The sequence below is a fragment of the Piliocolobus tephrosceles genome, chromosome 7 (assembly GCF_002776525.5).
Source record: "Piliocolobus tephrosceles isolate RC106 chromosome 7, ASM277652v3, whole genome shotgun sequence".
In the NCBI taxonomy this organism is placed as follows: Eukaryota; Metazoa; Chordata; class Mammalia; order Primates; family Cercopithecidae; genus Piliocolobus; species Piliocolobus tephrosceles.
In genome coordinates, this window is record NC_045440.1 from 70,562,319 (window position 1) to 70,578,737 (window position 16,419).

The 16,419-nt window shown below is 40.9% G+C and overlaps 1 protein-coding gene across 6 annotated transcripts in view; it reads left to right on the plus strand.

Moving 5' to 3' along the window:
• The window catches only part of SULF1 (sulfatase 1), a 192,105-nt gene that overhangs the window by 126,897 nt on the left and 48,789 nt on the right, over positions 1-16,419 (plus strand). For all 6 annotated transcript variants that reach the window (XR_003309603.2, XR_003309602.2, XM_023222412.1 and 3 more), the window contains 5 exons: positions 8,141-8,291; positions 9,192-9,367; positions 10,707-10,835; positions 11,115-11,171; positions 12,317-12,446. Coding sequence is in view for 4 of the 6 variants with exons in the window: in XM_023222412.1 (XP_023078180.1) it covers positions 8,141-8,291; positions 9,192-9,367; positions 10,707-10,835; positions 11,115-11,171; positions 12,317-12,446 (643 nt within the window). In the remaining 2 variants the exon portion in view is untranslated. The remainder of the gene's footprint in view (positions 1-8,140; positions 8,292-9,191; positions 9,368-10,706; positions 10,836-11,114; positions 11,172-12,316; positions 12,447-16,419) is intronic.

The window sequence follows — 16,419 nt, forward strand, 5'->3', positions numbered from 1 at the left end:
AATCTACACAGGGCAGAGTGTGGCCTTAGAGGCTAACAACCCTGGCTTCCTGTTTCAGCTGCCCTCACTAAGTCTATGGGTGCTTTCTTTAATCTCTGGAAACCTCCACTGTCTCATCTGTAAAATGGAGATAATACTAGCACCTTGATGTGATGTCATGAAGAGAAATTAAGAGAGGCAACGTAGGTAAAGTCCCCACATAGAGCCTGGGACATAGAAGCCACTTCATAAGTGTCAATTCTTATTGATGCTTTCTATTAAGAAACTACCAACATTCTGTAATTCTTGACCTACAAAAGGGCAATTTCATATGGTTCAACTTAAGGTTTAGGGGAAGCAGTGAGAGAAATGACAACTTGATGCTTGTCCATTGTGACATGACATACCTCTAGACAAGCTAAGACTCACATTGTGATGAGCCTCTCACACCTGCCCATTCCAATGCAATAGACAGGATAAGGACCAATCTGGACTGTGTTATCTTTTCCAGGTGCAAGTATGTGCTATGGGTAAGTGCCAGTTTGGAGAACTCCCTCAGCCACAGGAAATGAAAATTCATGTGGTTGGTTGAGGGATTCAGCTTCTCTTTGCTGCTAATCCTTGGGTTTTATGCACCTAGATTGTGGTCTCCTGCATACCCTGAAAGCCTTGAATTCCTGGCATCTTTGCTGTAAAGGTCTCCCTGGTTGCTGCTGGAGGAAGGGGCTGGAAGGAGTGAGCATGTGCACAGGTTCAGAATTCAGTCTTCAGACAAAAGGAATGAGACAAATTGAAGACAAGCTGCCGACGGTAGTGCATGGAGCTACTCAATGACCAGCTTCCTTAGCGAAAACATTAGCAACACATTCAGGCAAAGGGATGCAAGAAGTTAAGTACTTTGTGGAAATATTTGGCAGGCCTTGTGAACACTGCGCAAGAAACTGTAGGTTCTCCCCAGTTGTAGAGATGCAAGTAACGTGAACACTTTCCTTTTGGTCTTCTTCCTTGGTGGTCAGGCATCATCCGGATCGCTTTCATCTGGCATCGGGTTATAACTACCTGATCCTCTCAGAACTGGGGCAAATGTATCATCTTTCCAAGGTGTTTGCTGTTCCCAACAAAGAGAGGAAGCCAGTTCGCTATTGGCCTGTTAGCTTTACAAATTGATGGTAGAGCTTATGCTTACCAAGGAAGAGTGAAAGGGGATTATCGACCACTTGTTGACAGGGAAAATAGTTTAATCAGACTACATAAACAGTAACTCAGCTACTCATGGCTGCTGAGAAATCTGAGGAAGCCTCCATCATAATAACACACATAATAATCCTATTATTAGAAAGCCCTGCACTCTGGCTAAGACTCTACTATACTTTTCAGTAACTTACTTCCCCAGAATCTCCATAGGGATGCAATTCCTTCACCCCTGCTTTAATGTACTTCTCTCTCCTAGACTCAGTGATGTCATGATACACACCTGTGGACAAAAGCTGTGACAGGCAAGGAGATGCCACTTATCTCCCTGGTGATTCTATAGGAAACTAAGGGACCTCCTTATCACCCTTCTATTAACTATGCCCCTGTCAACTTTGAAAATTTGTTGTTGTTGTTATTCCAATTTTTTTTTTTTTTTTTGAGATGGATTTTCACTCTTGTTGCCTAGGCTAGAGTGCAATGGCACCATCTCGGCTCACCACAACCTGTGTCTCCTGGGTTCAAACCATTCTCCTGCCTCAGCCTCCCGAGGAGCTGGAATTACAGGCATGCACCACCACGCTGGGCTAATTTTGTATTTTTAGTAGAAACAGGTTTTCTCCATGTTGGTCAGGCTGGTCTTGAACTCTCGGCCTCAGGTGATCCACCCACCTCGGCTTCCCAAAGTGCTGGGATTACAGGCATGAGCCAGCACACCTGGCCTGTTATTCCAATTTAACAGTTCTTTCTTCCCATACCTGTAAATGTGTGTGACTGTGTGTGTGTGCATATACACACACACAAATACACAAGTTCAAGTGAAATCTAAACTCTTGGTAGAACAGTCCGTGTGCACTAATTTGCAAGAGTTGTTGTGAAGGTAGAGCTTTTGAATAAACATAGATGTCAAAGGGAAAACTCCCTCTGTGTAAGCCACAGGACAAAAGTTTTGAAACACCTTTGTTATCTAAAGCTGGAAAGAAATGTCTTGCCTTAAAAGAATTTGCACATTCATACCTCTTTCCACAAATACATGAAAGGACGTGCTTTTGAAGACGAGAAAAGTTTAAATTCTACAAAAAAAAAAAAAAAAATGTGATTTGGGCAGACCTCATTGCTCCCTTTTCTCTGTTTCTAGCTCGTTCTTCTCTGGGTGAATCATTTACTAATTATACTGTCAGCGCTGGTGTTGCTTGTTTACTGAGATCCCTGAAGTCGAGTTGCACAACTCCAGGGGGCATTCAAATAACATATCAGGTGAATGATGCCCTGGAATTTTGCAGGTAGCTTTGTTCTGAAGACAGGGACAAAAACGCTTCATCTCTTTACCTCCCAGTGCCTGGTAAACATGCCTTCGGACAAAGTAGTTGCACAATTCATTGTTGCTTAGCAAATGAACAAACACGTTCACCTCACTAAATAGCTGACATGAAAACATTTTTAAAATAGTATCAAAATATTTAAACAGTCGGTTTCATGAATTTAAAAGACACCCAGAGATAATATAATTCCACAGTTTTTTAGATTAAAAAACAAAGACCCAAAGTCTATGTTTTTTAAATGAAGGCCCAGATGGTTTTGTGAAGGTCACATGAGTATTTAGGGACAAAACTAGAGCTGAAACTCAATTCTCTTGGCCCCAGGTGATCTTCTCACTCCACCAGACTTAGTTCACATCACAGTCACGATTCAGATTAGAGCTATAAACAATTCCATGCATCTGCACAATTCTAACTGATATTTATAGCTTCATTAAAAGACTCTGAATTATTTTTCTTATATACCTCTAAGAAAGATCATTTGGTATTATCCTGCATATGTTCAAATGTTACATATCTACAGATATTTGAACTCAGGTGGGGAATATCTCCACAAAGTCAATTAAGTAAGTTCAGTTTTAGTGAAAACTGAGATGGTGCAGCTTGAGAGATTAAGTATAGAATTTCCAATTTAATGCTTTGAATGTGTGCCTTACATCTGTATCACTGGCTTATTCTGGGAATTGAAGTCTTATTTCATTTCTCAGAGAATGACGGTTCTGCTACCAGTGACCTTTAAGGGTTAGATCATTAGGGCTTTTTGTTTGTTTGTTTGAGACTAAATAAATGAAGAAAACACATGTTCAGATACAAAACACTAGAAATATATTCATTTTCACTGGAGTGACACCAAAGGCCATCAGCATTAAAGATGAACTCCTAAGTTCTTTGCCATTCCCCAGGTGTAGATTTAATATACAAAACATGCATCTCTTGAAACTCTTTCTTTGCTGGCAAGAATAATTCTCCTAAAATACTCACCTGTCAAAAAAAAGGTAACATTATTGATTTTCAGAATTCTTATTTCTGTCATGTCAATAAGCAATGCTAGAAAGAAAATCAAACAGCCAGGAGAATTGGCATGATGGTGAAGGTTGAGCTTACAAGTACAGTGGACTCAAGTATCCATGATCCAGCATACTGAGCAATAAATCCAAACGAGCAGTGACTACAGGAAGACAATATGCAGGGAGGCCTTGCTGGGAAAAGTTAAACTTTTATGTATGGGAATAGTCTATGGAGGATTACAGGGATGTTTTCTTGGGGGGATAAGGTCTGGAGTGTGCAGTACTGGGTGAAGCCCTTATCTAACAGGCAACAGAAAGGTCTTCCCAGGTTAGGCATGTGTGACTCTACCTCCAACACAGAATTTATTTTAAGAAAGCAGTGGAAATTTGAAAATGATAGTCTGGTCTTTAGTCCTCTCAATTTTAAAGCAAATAACCAGTATTGTGTTTTCTACCTTTCCATGGGTGCAGCCAGTGTGCCTAGAAGAGCCAGGCTTTATTCTGTATTTGCAACAAAAGTAGACCCAGCAACTGATGGGAAGATACCTGATAGGAATGCAGAAGCAGGTGGTATTTTAAATCAGGATGAAGACTAAGATTTTAGGGCTTACTTTTGATAGGAATAAATGGATATATCAATTTTCCTTTTAATGAGTGAGATTTTTGAGGCACTTTGTGGGGCTTCTGGTTCAAGACTGTGGCCCGTATGGTGTTGCAGGAGGGGCACTGATGGAGAGCTATCCCAGTGCATTATTTCTGAGCCACCTCTGTGTACTTCACTTCCTCATTTATAACATGGGACTAATGTGCCCTGCTGAGTCCTCACAGTTGCTGCAACAATCAAATGAGCTATTAAGGGATAAGCTCTTTTCCAGCTACCTATGAGAATGGGTGTGATATGGTCCCAGAATTTGCTCTCTAGAGTCACAGAAATCTCCTAACCCTCACAAGAACTCTTTAAAGTTGTTATCCCCATTATGTAGATGAGGAAACTGAGACTTAGACAAAAAGTTGTCCAGGATCACATACTATTAAGGAACAGAGCTAGGATGAATATTTGAGTCTAATTCCAAAACATTCTGGAATAACTCAATATGTGGTTTTCCATTTCTCCCAAAAACAGTTACCTGCTTTTTTCAGTGGCTTGTGTTCCAGCTGACAGCTCCAGACCCTGTTTGAATAATTTGAAGGCAATCCTTAGTTAGGGAAGCAAGCTTTAATTATCACTGGGGAACAGAAGGCCGCATCTTCGAGGAATTTGGCAGACCTCAGCAGGGGGCAACCGCAGGCCTTTGGCAAAAGATCACTTTTCAACAACATTGTCAATTCCAGTGACCCCCGACCTTCCACCTGCAGGTCCCTGAACAGCTGCTGTTCTGTGGGAAGCAGTGGCAGTCTGTCTTCCGTTAAAAGGCACGTGTACACTCTGTCCCTGCTGCCTGCTGAGATCCCACCTGGGACCTCATCCCCAGAGCTGGGGGTCATCTCCCGTATCGAGAAATTAAGAAAAATAAGGGGGGCGGGCAGGGGAGGACAGCTTTGACATCAGTCCTTGAACTTTCCCTTTTAATATAAGCCAGATTTAACATATGTCATTCTGTAAATCCGGGAGTCCAATTTGAGGCTTGTAATTTGCTGCAAGCTTCCCTGTTCCTCCAAGTGGGGTGGAGCTATGCCAAGCACATCAAGGTAACTGGTGGAAGATATAATTTGCCCGCTGTGAGCCTGCGTTTCAGTTCCCTATTGTAATTTTTATTTGTGTTGAGGTTTTGTGGTTTCAAAAAAGTCAACTAGATTTATTTTTAAATTAACCCAACCCAACATCAAAGGCAATAAGTAGAGGATGTTTAGGTATTATAAAGAAACCCTGTGTAATCTGTTATAGCTGTATTCTTTTTCAGGGCACGTATCAGTAAACGGTTAGGGGCCTTTCACGATCGACTTTCTATATTTCTCTGACCTCAAACTACCCCCATGGGTGAAAAACCCTTTTTGAGGGAATTTAGAAGGCCCTGTCTCCTCCTCCTCAACCTCTTAATCTAATCCTGTTTGTAACACAACATGCTGCATGAAGAATAAGAGACATGGGCTTAAGTCCCTCCCCACTTCCCTTATGACTGTGGTTTACTTTTAGATATGAAGAACTCTTTCAGGCCAAAAAAAAAAAAAAGGGACCATTCGGTTCATGAATCATTTACTTTGGTAGGCAGGAGAAAGTTTATATTGAAAGATTATCTTAAGATTGACAGGTCATACCTGAAGAGTTTGTTTTGGAATACTACGGATTTTTTCCAACCCAGATAATTACGTGGGAGTTGCTTGTTTATTTGCTCATGGAGGAAATTCATGTGCCTCTGTTCTAGGCATTTTAAGTGCTATGTATATATGGTAGTTGTTCCTCAAAACAGCTTTGGGTTTTGTTTTTTGTTTTTTGTTGGTGGTGGTGGTGGTTTTTTGAGATAGAGTCTCCCTCTGTCACCCAGGCTGGAGTGTAATGGCACGATCTGGGCTCACTGCACTCTCCACCTCTCCGGTTCAAGAGAGTCTCCTGCCTCAGCCTCCTGAGTAGCTGGGATTACAGGCGCCTGCCACCAAGCCCGGCTAATTTTTGTATTTTTAGTAGAGACGGGGTTTAGCCATGTTGGTCAGGCTAATCTTGAACTCCTGACCTCAGGTGATTCACCCGCCTGGGCCTTCCAAAATGCTGGGATTACAGGCATGAGCCACCACGCCTGGCCCAAAACAGCTGTTTAAGAAAAGTGCTATTAACACATTTACAGATGAGCACATTTGAGCCACACCCTCTTTTCCACTCTAAATCTTGTCTCTTTCTTTAAACATGAGTTACTTACACTTCTGAGCATAACTGAGACACTTTTAGAGACAGTGTCTTCTGAGCTCAGTGTTACATTATTTGTGCTGTTATGCTTCTACTGGGTAACCAGCACCCATCCTGGTCACCAGGGTAACTTTGTCAACCAAGAAGGCCAGGGATCCCAAACCAGCATTTTCTACTATCAAAAGAGAGGTTCTGCAAATCCACCGGCAGAAGAGCATGTATAATAGCAGGTGGCATTTATATGACCCAGGGTGCAAGGCAGTGTCCCAGCGTATCACCATGAATCTCAGAAACTCCAGGCTTTCCCCATGGGAAACCCACACCACCACAGAACCAGGGGAGGGCTCGGTCAAGACTCCTGAAATCAATAAGCTCCCAGTGACTGATTCTTTCCCTAGTTTTATAATACAAATAATGGCATGGGATCACATTCAGCTGTCATTATCCACAACATTTCACTGATGGGATCCTCCTCAGACAGAGACTGGGAATCAGATTTCTCGGTCACATAAACTGTTGCTCATTCTGTGAGGCTGCCTATTTGTAAAGTTGTGGTTCATATTAAAAGCAATCTCAGATGTAGGAAGCACCCCTCACTTCCCTTCTCATTCATTTTGTTAAAACAAATGGGCTTTGGAATTCAGTTCTGTTTCTACCACTTACTAATGTTGTTAATTTGGAGGAGTTCCTTAACTTTGCCAAGCCTTGATTTTCTCAGCTGTAGAAGGGGAATAATAAACCTATTTTACAGAACAGCTGAGACAATTAGGTGAGTTAATGTGTATAAAACGGTTTGCACAATACCCAACAAATGGTAAACTCTCACTCAGTTTTTAATATTAACCTCTATGTGCTTAATAACATTGAAGAAGAAGATTCAAATGGATTATAGTCTGTTAAAGAGTTCAAATATAAACAGATAATTCTCGGGGTGAGAATTGCCATAGCATAGAAATGTTGTGTGCCCATGCCAGAGCATAGGTGGCAGCATCTAATGGTGGAGGGAGTTGGGTGAGACATCAAGAGAAGGTGACATATTTTTTTCAGTACCCAGTGGAAGACATGGGATACCACGTGGATCTCTGTGGTAGATTAAATACAGAGTCGAACTAACCTATTCTGGAACAATAGGACCATTTCCTTGTGGCTTACAGAAATTATTCCCTGCACCTATATTGATTTGTTTATTAAATGAATAGCTTTATTGGTAAACATGTATATTGCAGAAGTAGACTTGGTTATCATTCCCACAAGTCCGATTAAAGTAATAGTATCTATATACAAAACTCATAAAGACTAGATAAGTAAGTAATCAATAAAATACTCTTCTCAAGTATTCAAGAGAAAAAATGTGTTGAAATGATGATTCATCATTCCGCATAACATATTTGTGACTACATTTAATAGCCTCATTAGCAATAAAATTTTTATGAGTTAACATCACATGAGAATATTCCCTTGTACCTTACTGAGATTTTATCTGCAGATTTGTAACATAACCATCATCATCTTGATATGTTTCTTACACATTTTATTCAGTGAACCCAAATGAACTTCTAATTACACGTTCAGCTGCCAGTCACGGTTTTATATGTTTGAATATATATTCCTTCAGAGGATAGTTGCTGTTTGGGGTGGTGAAGACTCATCTTCTTATACATGCAAACAGAAGATAGTTGGAAGAGGAAGATGTTTTAGCAGTGTCTCAATTATCTCTCCATAATGATTATTTCACAACCTTGAGATATATTCCTGAAAGACTAAGTAAGAAATATATAGTAAGATTCCTTTCTGGATATTTGCAGAACTCCTAGTTATAACTATGCACCAAATATGGATAAACACTGGATTATGCAGTACACAGGACCAATGCTGCCCATCCACATGGAATTTACAAACATTCTACAGCGCAAAAGGCTCCAGACTTTGATGTCAGTGGATGATTCTGTGGAGAGGGTAAGCACATGAACCTACCTCAGTGATAGTTTTTGGCCCAGCTTCCTTGGTGTAGACTCATTCTTGCCAATCCTGTTTTGTTTTTTCCCCTTCATTTTCCAGCATCATGTTGAGAGAGAAAGAAAGAGAGAGAGTATGTGTTTAGTGGTTTAATCATCCCTCCCCTATCTTGTCCTCATTCCACCTACCTCTCCAGAGGTGGTTTCTTATGGAGCCAGTAAAAAATAGGAGAGAAAAATCAAATCAGCAGAGATCAAGGGCCACATCCTCAAAGACAATGAAGAATGATGGAGCTTGTGGTGAACTTGAACTTGGAGTAAAGGGCCCTATCTAAAGCAACAGCAATTACTCAGCTCCAGCTACATTTTGCCATGTCAAAATGTGGATCAAGTGTCAGCAGGTCTTCTGACTTTTTTAAAGAAGCCAGAAACACAAAAAATTTTATTTGAAATTTTCTGAACTTTGAAACATAGTATAAGCCAAAGAAGATGTGCCTCAGGCTGGATTTAACTGGATCAGGCTCAGAAGCAGCCTGTTTTTAACCCTTGGTAATTAGATATGTGATGATAACTTTAACAATGGGTTTTCAAAATACAGCCTATAAAGTTTGATGGTAGAGGCTGTTGTGTGGGGTGTTTTTGTTTTTGTTTTACCAAACAAGCAAACAAAAAACCTGTAAGTAGAATGTGCTAGATTCCAAAAAGTTATGTTTCAACTTTACCCTTGGACCTTTTCCCTCCCAGATTGTAAGCAAATAGAAAATATACATAATGTTATTAAAGCAACTCTTGCCTTTTAAAAATAACAGGAAAAAGATTTGGGGGCAATCATGGCAACATTATTGAGCATCATCTTACACCAGCACAATTGATTCTGACTTGTTCCTGTGCTGTATTTCAGCTGTATAACATGCTCGTGGAGACAGGGGAGCTGGAGAACACTTACATCATTTACACCGCCGACCATGGTTACCACATTGGACAGTTTGGACTGGTCAAGGGGAAATCCATGCCATATGACTTTGATATTCGTGTGCCTTTTTTTATTCGTGGTCCAAGTGTAGAACCAGGATCAATGTACGTATTTCTCTGTTTGCAACATTCAACTGTCGTACCTCATGTGTGTCTAAGATAATTCAATTACCAGTCTCAGTATCCGGTTTCCTTTCATCACAAACAAAAAAGGATGTGTGTAGGTTGGTTAATTTAGAAGATGAAAACCTTTTCCCCCCTGCCACATCTTAAATTAGCTGAAGTATACTACTTAAAGAGAAAGGAAAAATAACTGTATCAATGACTAATTCTCTCAAATTGACTGGAATCCATGTCTTTTTGGTCTGTGTGCACAGACAGGATGTGATCTTCTGGGACATCATCCTTCTTTGAATCAGAGATGCGCTGTCATTTAAAAAAAAAAAAAAACTGATGCCATCCTTTTAGTGTTTAACTTTTAAAATGTTTTCCGAAAGAAATGTTTTTAAAAGATAAATTTTTAAAAAGCTGGCTTTTCTTTTAAAGGAAAAAGAGCTGAAGGACTAGGCTGCTATTTCTGTCACTGTAGGCGGGTCACTGCATCTCTTTGCATCTCTGTTTTCCCATCATAAAATGGCCTTGCCAATCATCTCAGAATGTTTTGAATAAAATGGGATTGCATCCATGGAAGAATTATGGAAAGACTAAAAGAAAAAGTGGAAGTAGAATCCAGAAGCTGTAGTGGCCCTTAAAAGTCATCTAGCCCGGACCCCTGATGTAACAGTGAAGCTAGGCAGACAGTGTCAGTGCCCATCTCAGATCCCTGATTCTGGAAGTGCTGGCAGTGGGGCCCAGAGCCCAGATGTTCTGAATCTCCCCCGTGTACCTCATGTGCTGCCACATCCCACTACATCCTGGAGAGAGGGCGACTGAAGTAAGAAGGGTTTCTTTGAAGAATGTTATTATGTCTCCTAAGATTATTAGAAACACCCCGGGAATTGTCAGACCGATATCTAGAAGGCTTTAGGTTTTAAGAACTAGGTAGCATAGATTGAATTCAACTATAAAAACTGTGCATCCTGTTTAAAAATATTGATTTTAAGGCCCTTGTTCAACTGGAGAGTTATGGACTATTGGATTTTAAACAAAAGTATGCTTGCTGCAAAAACCATGTATCAGGCTGCATCTTGCCTGGTGATGTGGTCAGAGCACAGGGGTGCAGGCATCTCTCCAGCCTGACCCTGGCAAGAGTCAGTTAATCTTGCTCAGTGCCATTGCTGTGATCACACACCCACTCTTGCCATGCAACCACGCATGCCTAGGAGACCAGATGGGAGGGTGAGAAGAGTTGAAGGCCAATGAGTCACTGTTGTAGAAAAAGCAGCCCTAAGTACCACCTTCCCCTGGCATTGGATCTGGGTCATCACCGTGTGCCCCTTTACAGAGTCCCACAGATCGTTCTCAACATTGACTTGGCCCCCACGATCCTGGATATCGCTGGGCTCGACACACCTCCTGATGTGGACGGCAAGTCTGTCCTCAAACTTCTGGACCCAGAAAAGCCAGGTAACAGGTGCGTCACTGTTCCTCCTCTCAGCCAGCCCCAAACACACTGAGCTCCAGCTGGTGCCCAGAGCCAGCCAGCAGCTGAAGACATGGAGGCAGAATATACCTTGCCCACAAGGATCACCCCAAGTTGAGCATTCCTCAGCTGCTTGTGAATAGCATGTTGATGGAGATGCAGTCGTGGTCTGTGGGAAGTGAGAGGTGTTTCTTTAAATAAGCTGTTAGCACAGATCCATTTGGAAAAATGTCCAGATGCCAACAGTAAATATTATCATTTTGCTTTCAGGTTTCGAACAAACAAGAAGGCCAAAATTTGGCGTGATACATTCCTAGTGGAAAGAGGGTAATTATTGGTTCCTGGGGTGCTTCTGGGAACAGTCCTAGCGGGCAGCTCTCCCTGCTGGGTATTTTTTTTTTTTCTCCTTATTTTTGTTTACTAAGCATGCAGATTTTGTAAGCCTAGTCACAAGATTGAATGATTTGCTGCTTCTCCTGTGGTGGCCAATAGAGTAATTATTGCTGGATCAGAATTGTAAAGAATAACCCTCAAGTTGGTTAATTGGTACAAAAATACAGTTAGATAGAAGTTATAGTATTTGATAGTATAGTTGGGACATTATCATTAACAATAATTTATGGTATATTTTGAAATAACTACAAGTAAAGAATTGTAATGTTCCCAACACAAGGAAAAGATAAATGAGATGATGAATATCTCAATTATCTTGATTTGATCATTACCCATTGTAGACTGGTATCAATATATCACACATACCCCCAAAATATGTATAATTATGATAAATCAACTTTTAAAGTAACAGAACAGCAAGAGAATAATGACTCCACACCCCCTAAAAAGAATAAATTCTCATAAGATTGGACCAACGCCTTTATCATGGGTGTAGATTTACTGTTGCATTTCTCAGTGCTGGTTTCTAATCAATCCAGTAGATTGAGTTTCTCTACCATCCTCCACATGTTCTTCTCTAAGCTGCCTCCAAGGCTTACCCAGCACCTTTCTTTCTACTTCCTACTTCTTTTCCTTTCGTGCCTTTCCTAGTTTTAAATAGATAAATGTATGCCATTGTAATTATTTCCATCATCACTTCTGGGTTTCTCCCTTTTGATTTATTAATGCCCATTGCCTTGTTTTTCTCTGTACATAAATAAGGAAAGAGAAAACATTTGTATAATTTTTTTTAACAAAAGGAACTTTGAGCATGTAAAATGAAACATGTATGCCCAAATTTTGAAATAATGCTTTTGGGAAGAATGAATTTTTTCCTGACCTCTCATCTTCATCCTACCCAGCTTGTCATTTTCATAAAGGACCCATCAAATACTGAACTCCTGTAGACAGAGATTAACATCTATTTCTTGCTGTTTAAAGAATGTGGAGTCATGTGACAGAGAGAAAAAAAAGGCAGGACTCAGGGACCGTAATTCAGATCACTTCTCATGTACGAAGCTTTTCCCTTTTTGTCGAAGCAAATTTCTACGTAAGAAGGAAGAATCCAGCAAGAATATCCAACAGTCAAATCACTTGCCCAAGTACGAGCGGGTCAAAGAACTGTGCCAGCAGGCCAGGTACCAGACAGCCTGTGAACAACCAGGGCAGGTGAGTGATACAGGCTTTCTTTACCACCACTCATGGGCTTCTCCATCTCTAATTTAGAAAGTTGTCCACATATGAAAGAATGTACATTTGTGTATAAATAAGCTTTTCCTGGTGGTCTTGAGGGCAAGCTCACTGAGACACCTCTCCACGGACAGAATTACGTAACTGGTTCAGGCTGGGCCTCCCCATTACTACTTGGGCTTCCTCCAGTAAAAAAGATCATTATCTCGGATAAAGTTCTATGCCAAAAGACACTGGTTTCCTCTGAGGAAATGATTCCTGTTATAGTCCCTGTTAACTAGTCACTGAAGAGTTGCCAAGAGGCTACTTAGTCAAAACACAGGCACATGCTGAGCCTCTGGGCAGTGAACCACTGCAAGAGACACAATGGGGCCTTCACCCTAGGCTAAAGTCAGATGTCCTCTCGCCCCCAGTGGAGGACAGAGCCTGTGACCAAGCTTGAGGAATGAGAAGAGAAACTATATTCTGTTTGTTTATTGTTCCTACTTCTGCTCACAAAGATTCTCGCATCAAATATTTCATTAGAATAAATCTTCATTAGTAGAAATATTACTATAGACCCCAGGGCTACCCAGAATACCAGTTATTTTATCAGTAAGAATAAAAGAAATACGGTGTGATGAATTAACATTGCTTTTAAAGAAAGTAAGTACATATGAATTTAAACCAGTCTAAAACCAATGATTTTAAATGCTCTTGATTGAAATGTATGATAGCTAAAAGAAAACGTTGTATCATGATGAGAGGAACTGAACTTTGGCCCAAATCATTGCAGCTTAGAGCAAAATCAGAGGAAAGTGAAAAATACTAACACGTAGTGAGCATTTGTCTCATCTCAGGCATGGTACGCAGGATTTTGTAGCATTTACTCAATTTAATCCTCACATCTATAGAGTGAGGTGGGCATTGGCATCCCCATTTTACACGTGGGCGACTGGGATTCAAACAGGATTTGTCTGATTCAAAAACTCAGTCCACTTGCTGCCTTCCAAAGTAGGTTACAATAACCAGGTGAAGAGAAGTTCAAATCTTCTGTGAGTCTTCTTTTAACTTGACTGACCTCTAGATATCCACACAATTCACCAACACCAGTTCAAGATGTCAGGCTGATGGAATGAGTAGGTAACGAAGTTATTATTAAAGTGGCCTCACTCATTATACGCTAATTTTATGGTATCTAGCTTGTTGAATAGACATTCATAATAAACAACTTGATCCTTATACCCTGCATTTCCTCAGGCTTTCTTGTACACAGGATCCCTTTGAAATAGAAGAGGAAAGGGAGGGAGAGCCGTTGAAGGAAGGGCTAAAACTAAGCCTTCACTGCATTCTAGTACATCTTAATTTTCAAGTGTTTAGTGGAGAAAAGCTTAGACCTATTCATTATATTTTAATTTGAAGTCTTCAAATCTTTCTTATGAAAGCTCCAAATGTTATTATGAGTAAAACCTCAGAATTATTCTGTAGCTCTAAGATGATTTTTATGAGCCAGCCTCAGTAGACTGATTTACTTTTATTCAGGAGTTGCAAATGTTCAGTGTTAAATACATTTCATGCAAATTGGTGATCTTGTTACTCTTTTAGCTCTAAGAGGTGAACATTATAGTCTTTTGGGAATAAGGTACACTGCCTACCTTTCAGTGTATAATTTTACAAACCTCTCCGTATGGCTTGCCCTAAAATTTTAATATATGTCCTAAAGGGCAAATGTAACGTAAACTAGATTATGGTACTTTGGCACAAGATTTTCACTCATGAGCTGAATGCTAACTATATTAAAAACTTAATTTTGCTTTTTCATATTTTTCTGAACTTGTTTTGGCCCCATAAAATGCTTTCATATCTGGAATTTTCCTCCACTGTTTCATTTCTCTGTGAATCAGTCTGAATTTAGATCCATTATGTGGATATATGAGAACGTCAGCAATGGTCTCTTTTAAAGGCCTGAATTTGTGGAACAAAGAATTAGGCTATGCCCCAATGGTGATTTATTTCTATAGAATTTCTTTACATTGGGCCTGAGTGAGCTTTAGAAGTGAAGACCTGGAGAGTATTTCTGATTGTCTCTAGCTTCAGTGTATCACAGCACTAGTGAACTGTTACTCTAATCCCGAACCAGTAGGATCAGCATCCCTGAGAGTTTGTCAGAAGTGCAAATTCTCTGGCTATTGCAGACCTTCTGAATCAGAACCTCTAGGGGTGAAGCTGAGCAATCTGTGTGTTAACAAGTCCTCCAGGTGACTCTGATGCTCCCTGAAAGTTTGAAAAGCACTATTCTAACCCACGATTGTGATTACTGGTGGTCCTCAGACCATCACTTAGGAATCTCAGAATTTCAAGAAAATTTTGAGCCTGAATCTTTAAAGCAGTTATTCAATCTATGGGTCAAATCTGATAGCTATGTCGTGTGTTGTTGTTTTGTTTTGTTTGAGACAGTGTTTTACTCTGTCAGCCAGGCTGGAGTGCAGTGGCGTGATCATGGCTCACTGCAGCCTCACCCTCCTGGGCTCAGGTGATCCTCCTACCTCAGCCTCCTGAGTAGCTAGGACTACAGGCAAACACCACCATATTCAACTAATTTTTGTGCTTTTTTAGAGATAGAGTTTTGCCATGTTGCCCAGGCTGGTCTGGAACTCCTGGACTCAAGCGATCCTCCCACCTTGACCTCCCAAAGTGCTGGGATTACAGGAGTGAGCCTCCATGCCCAGCCAGCTCTGCTGTGTTCTATCAACTTTTTATATCTTGGCCTTTTGCTCTTTCTTTCTGGCTACTTTGAAGACTATCTTTTTTTGGTGACAGTATCACTGGCTTTAAAAAATGGAAGAAGAAAATTCAGAATATGATGCTGAATTGTTCAGGTTCAAGGTGGCAGCAGAGGCTAGAACTGACCTGCTTGGAATCTGCTCTCTCTTGACGTCCCTCCTGGCATGCGCCCTGCTTCTTCTGTTCCTATTCACAAGTTGAATGGCCTTCATTCCAAGGCAACACAGTCTTAAGTTTTGACACTCCATGGGGTACAAACGGAAAATCAGCATGACTAGCCCCATTCTCTTCACTCTTAATCCCAGAGATAGTGAATGCCCCCTTCCTGCCACATCTTTGTACCAGGTCACCTAAAGGTTGTTTGGTGGCGTCAATGCGGGTGCATGAGGTAAGTCAATAGAGGAAAGAGATCCAAAGGTTGGGGTTAGAATATTGGCCGCCACCACTTTCTAGTTGTGTCTTCTCAAACAGGTCACTTACTTTCTCCTGAGTCTCAGGTTTTCTATCTCTAAAATGGAGAAAATTAACCTCACCCTTGTGAAGATTAAGTGATACTATACTAAGTGAGACTGAGATAAATTTTCTCTAGTGTGTGAGTATTGGGTGTTGTTATTATTCCAAGCCATCTTACCTGCTGTTTTCATTCCTATGAAGCCAATAAGAATTAAAATGGGCTGAGGCTGGGCGCGGTGGCTCATGTCTATAATCCCAACACTTTGGGAGCCCGAGGCGGGCAGATGACCTGAAGTCAGGAGTTCAAGACCAGCCTGGCAACATAGTGAAAACCCGTCTCTACTAAAAATACAAAATTAACCAGGTGTGGGTGGTGGGGCGCCTGTAATTCCAGCTACCTAGGAGGCTGAGGCAGGGGAATCACTTGAACCCGGGAGGCAGAGGTTGCAGTGAGTCGAGATTGTGCCATTGCACTCCAGCCTGGGCAAAAAGGGCAAAACTGCATCTCAAAATTAATTAATTAATTAATTAATTAAAAAGAATAAAAATGGGCTGGAATCCCAGAGACTTGGCATCACTTCTTGACTATGTGAACACAACTACCAGCAGGGACTAATTAAGACAACACGGACATATGTGTTTCCATTACTCCCACGTTCCTGAATTAATATGAGACAGAGTGTGAATTCCCTCCACTCTCTCAGCTGGGCATTACACCCCCAGGCATGTTTATGTG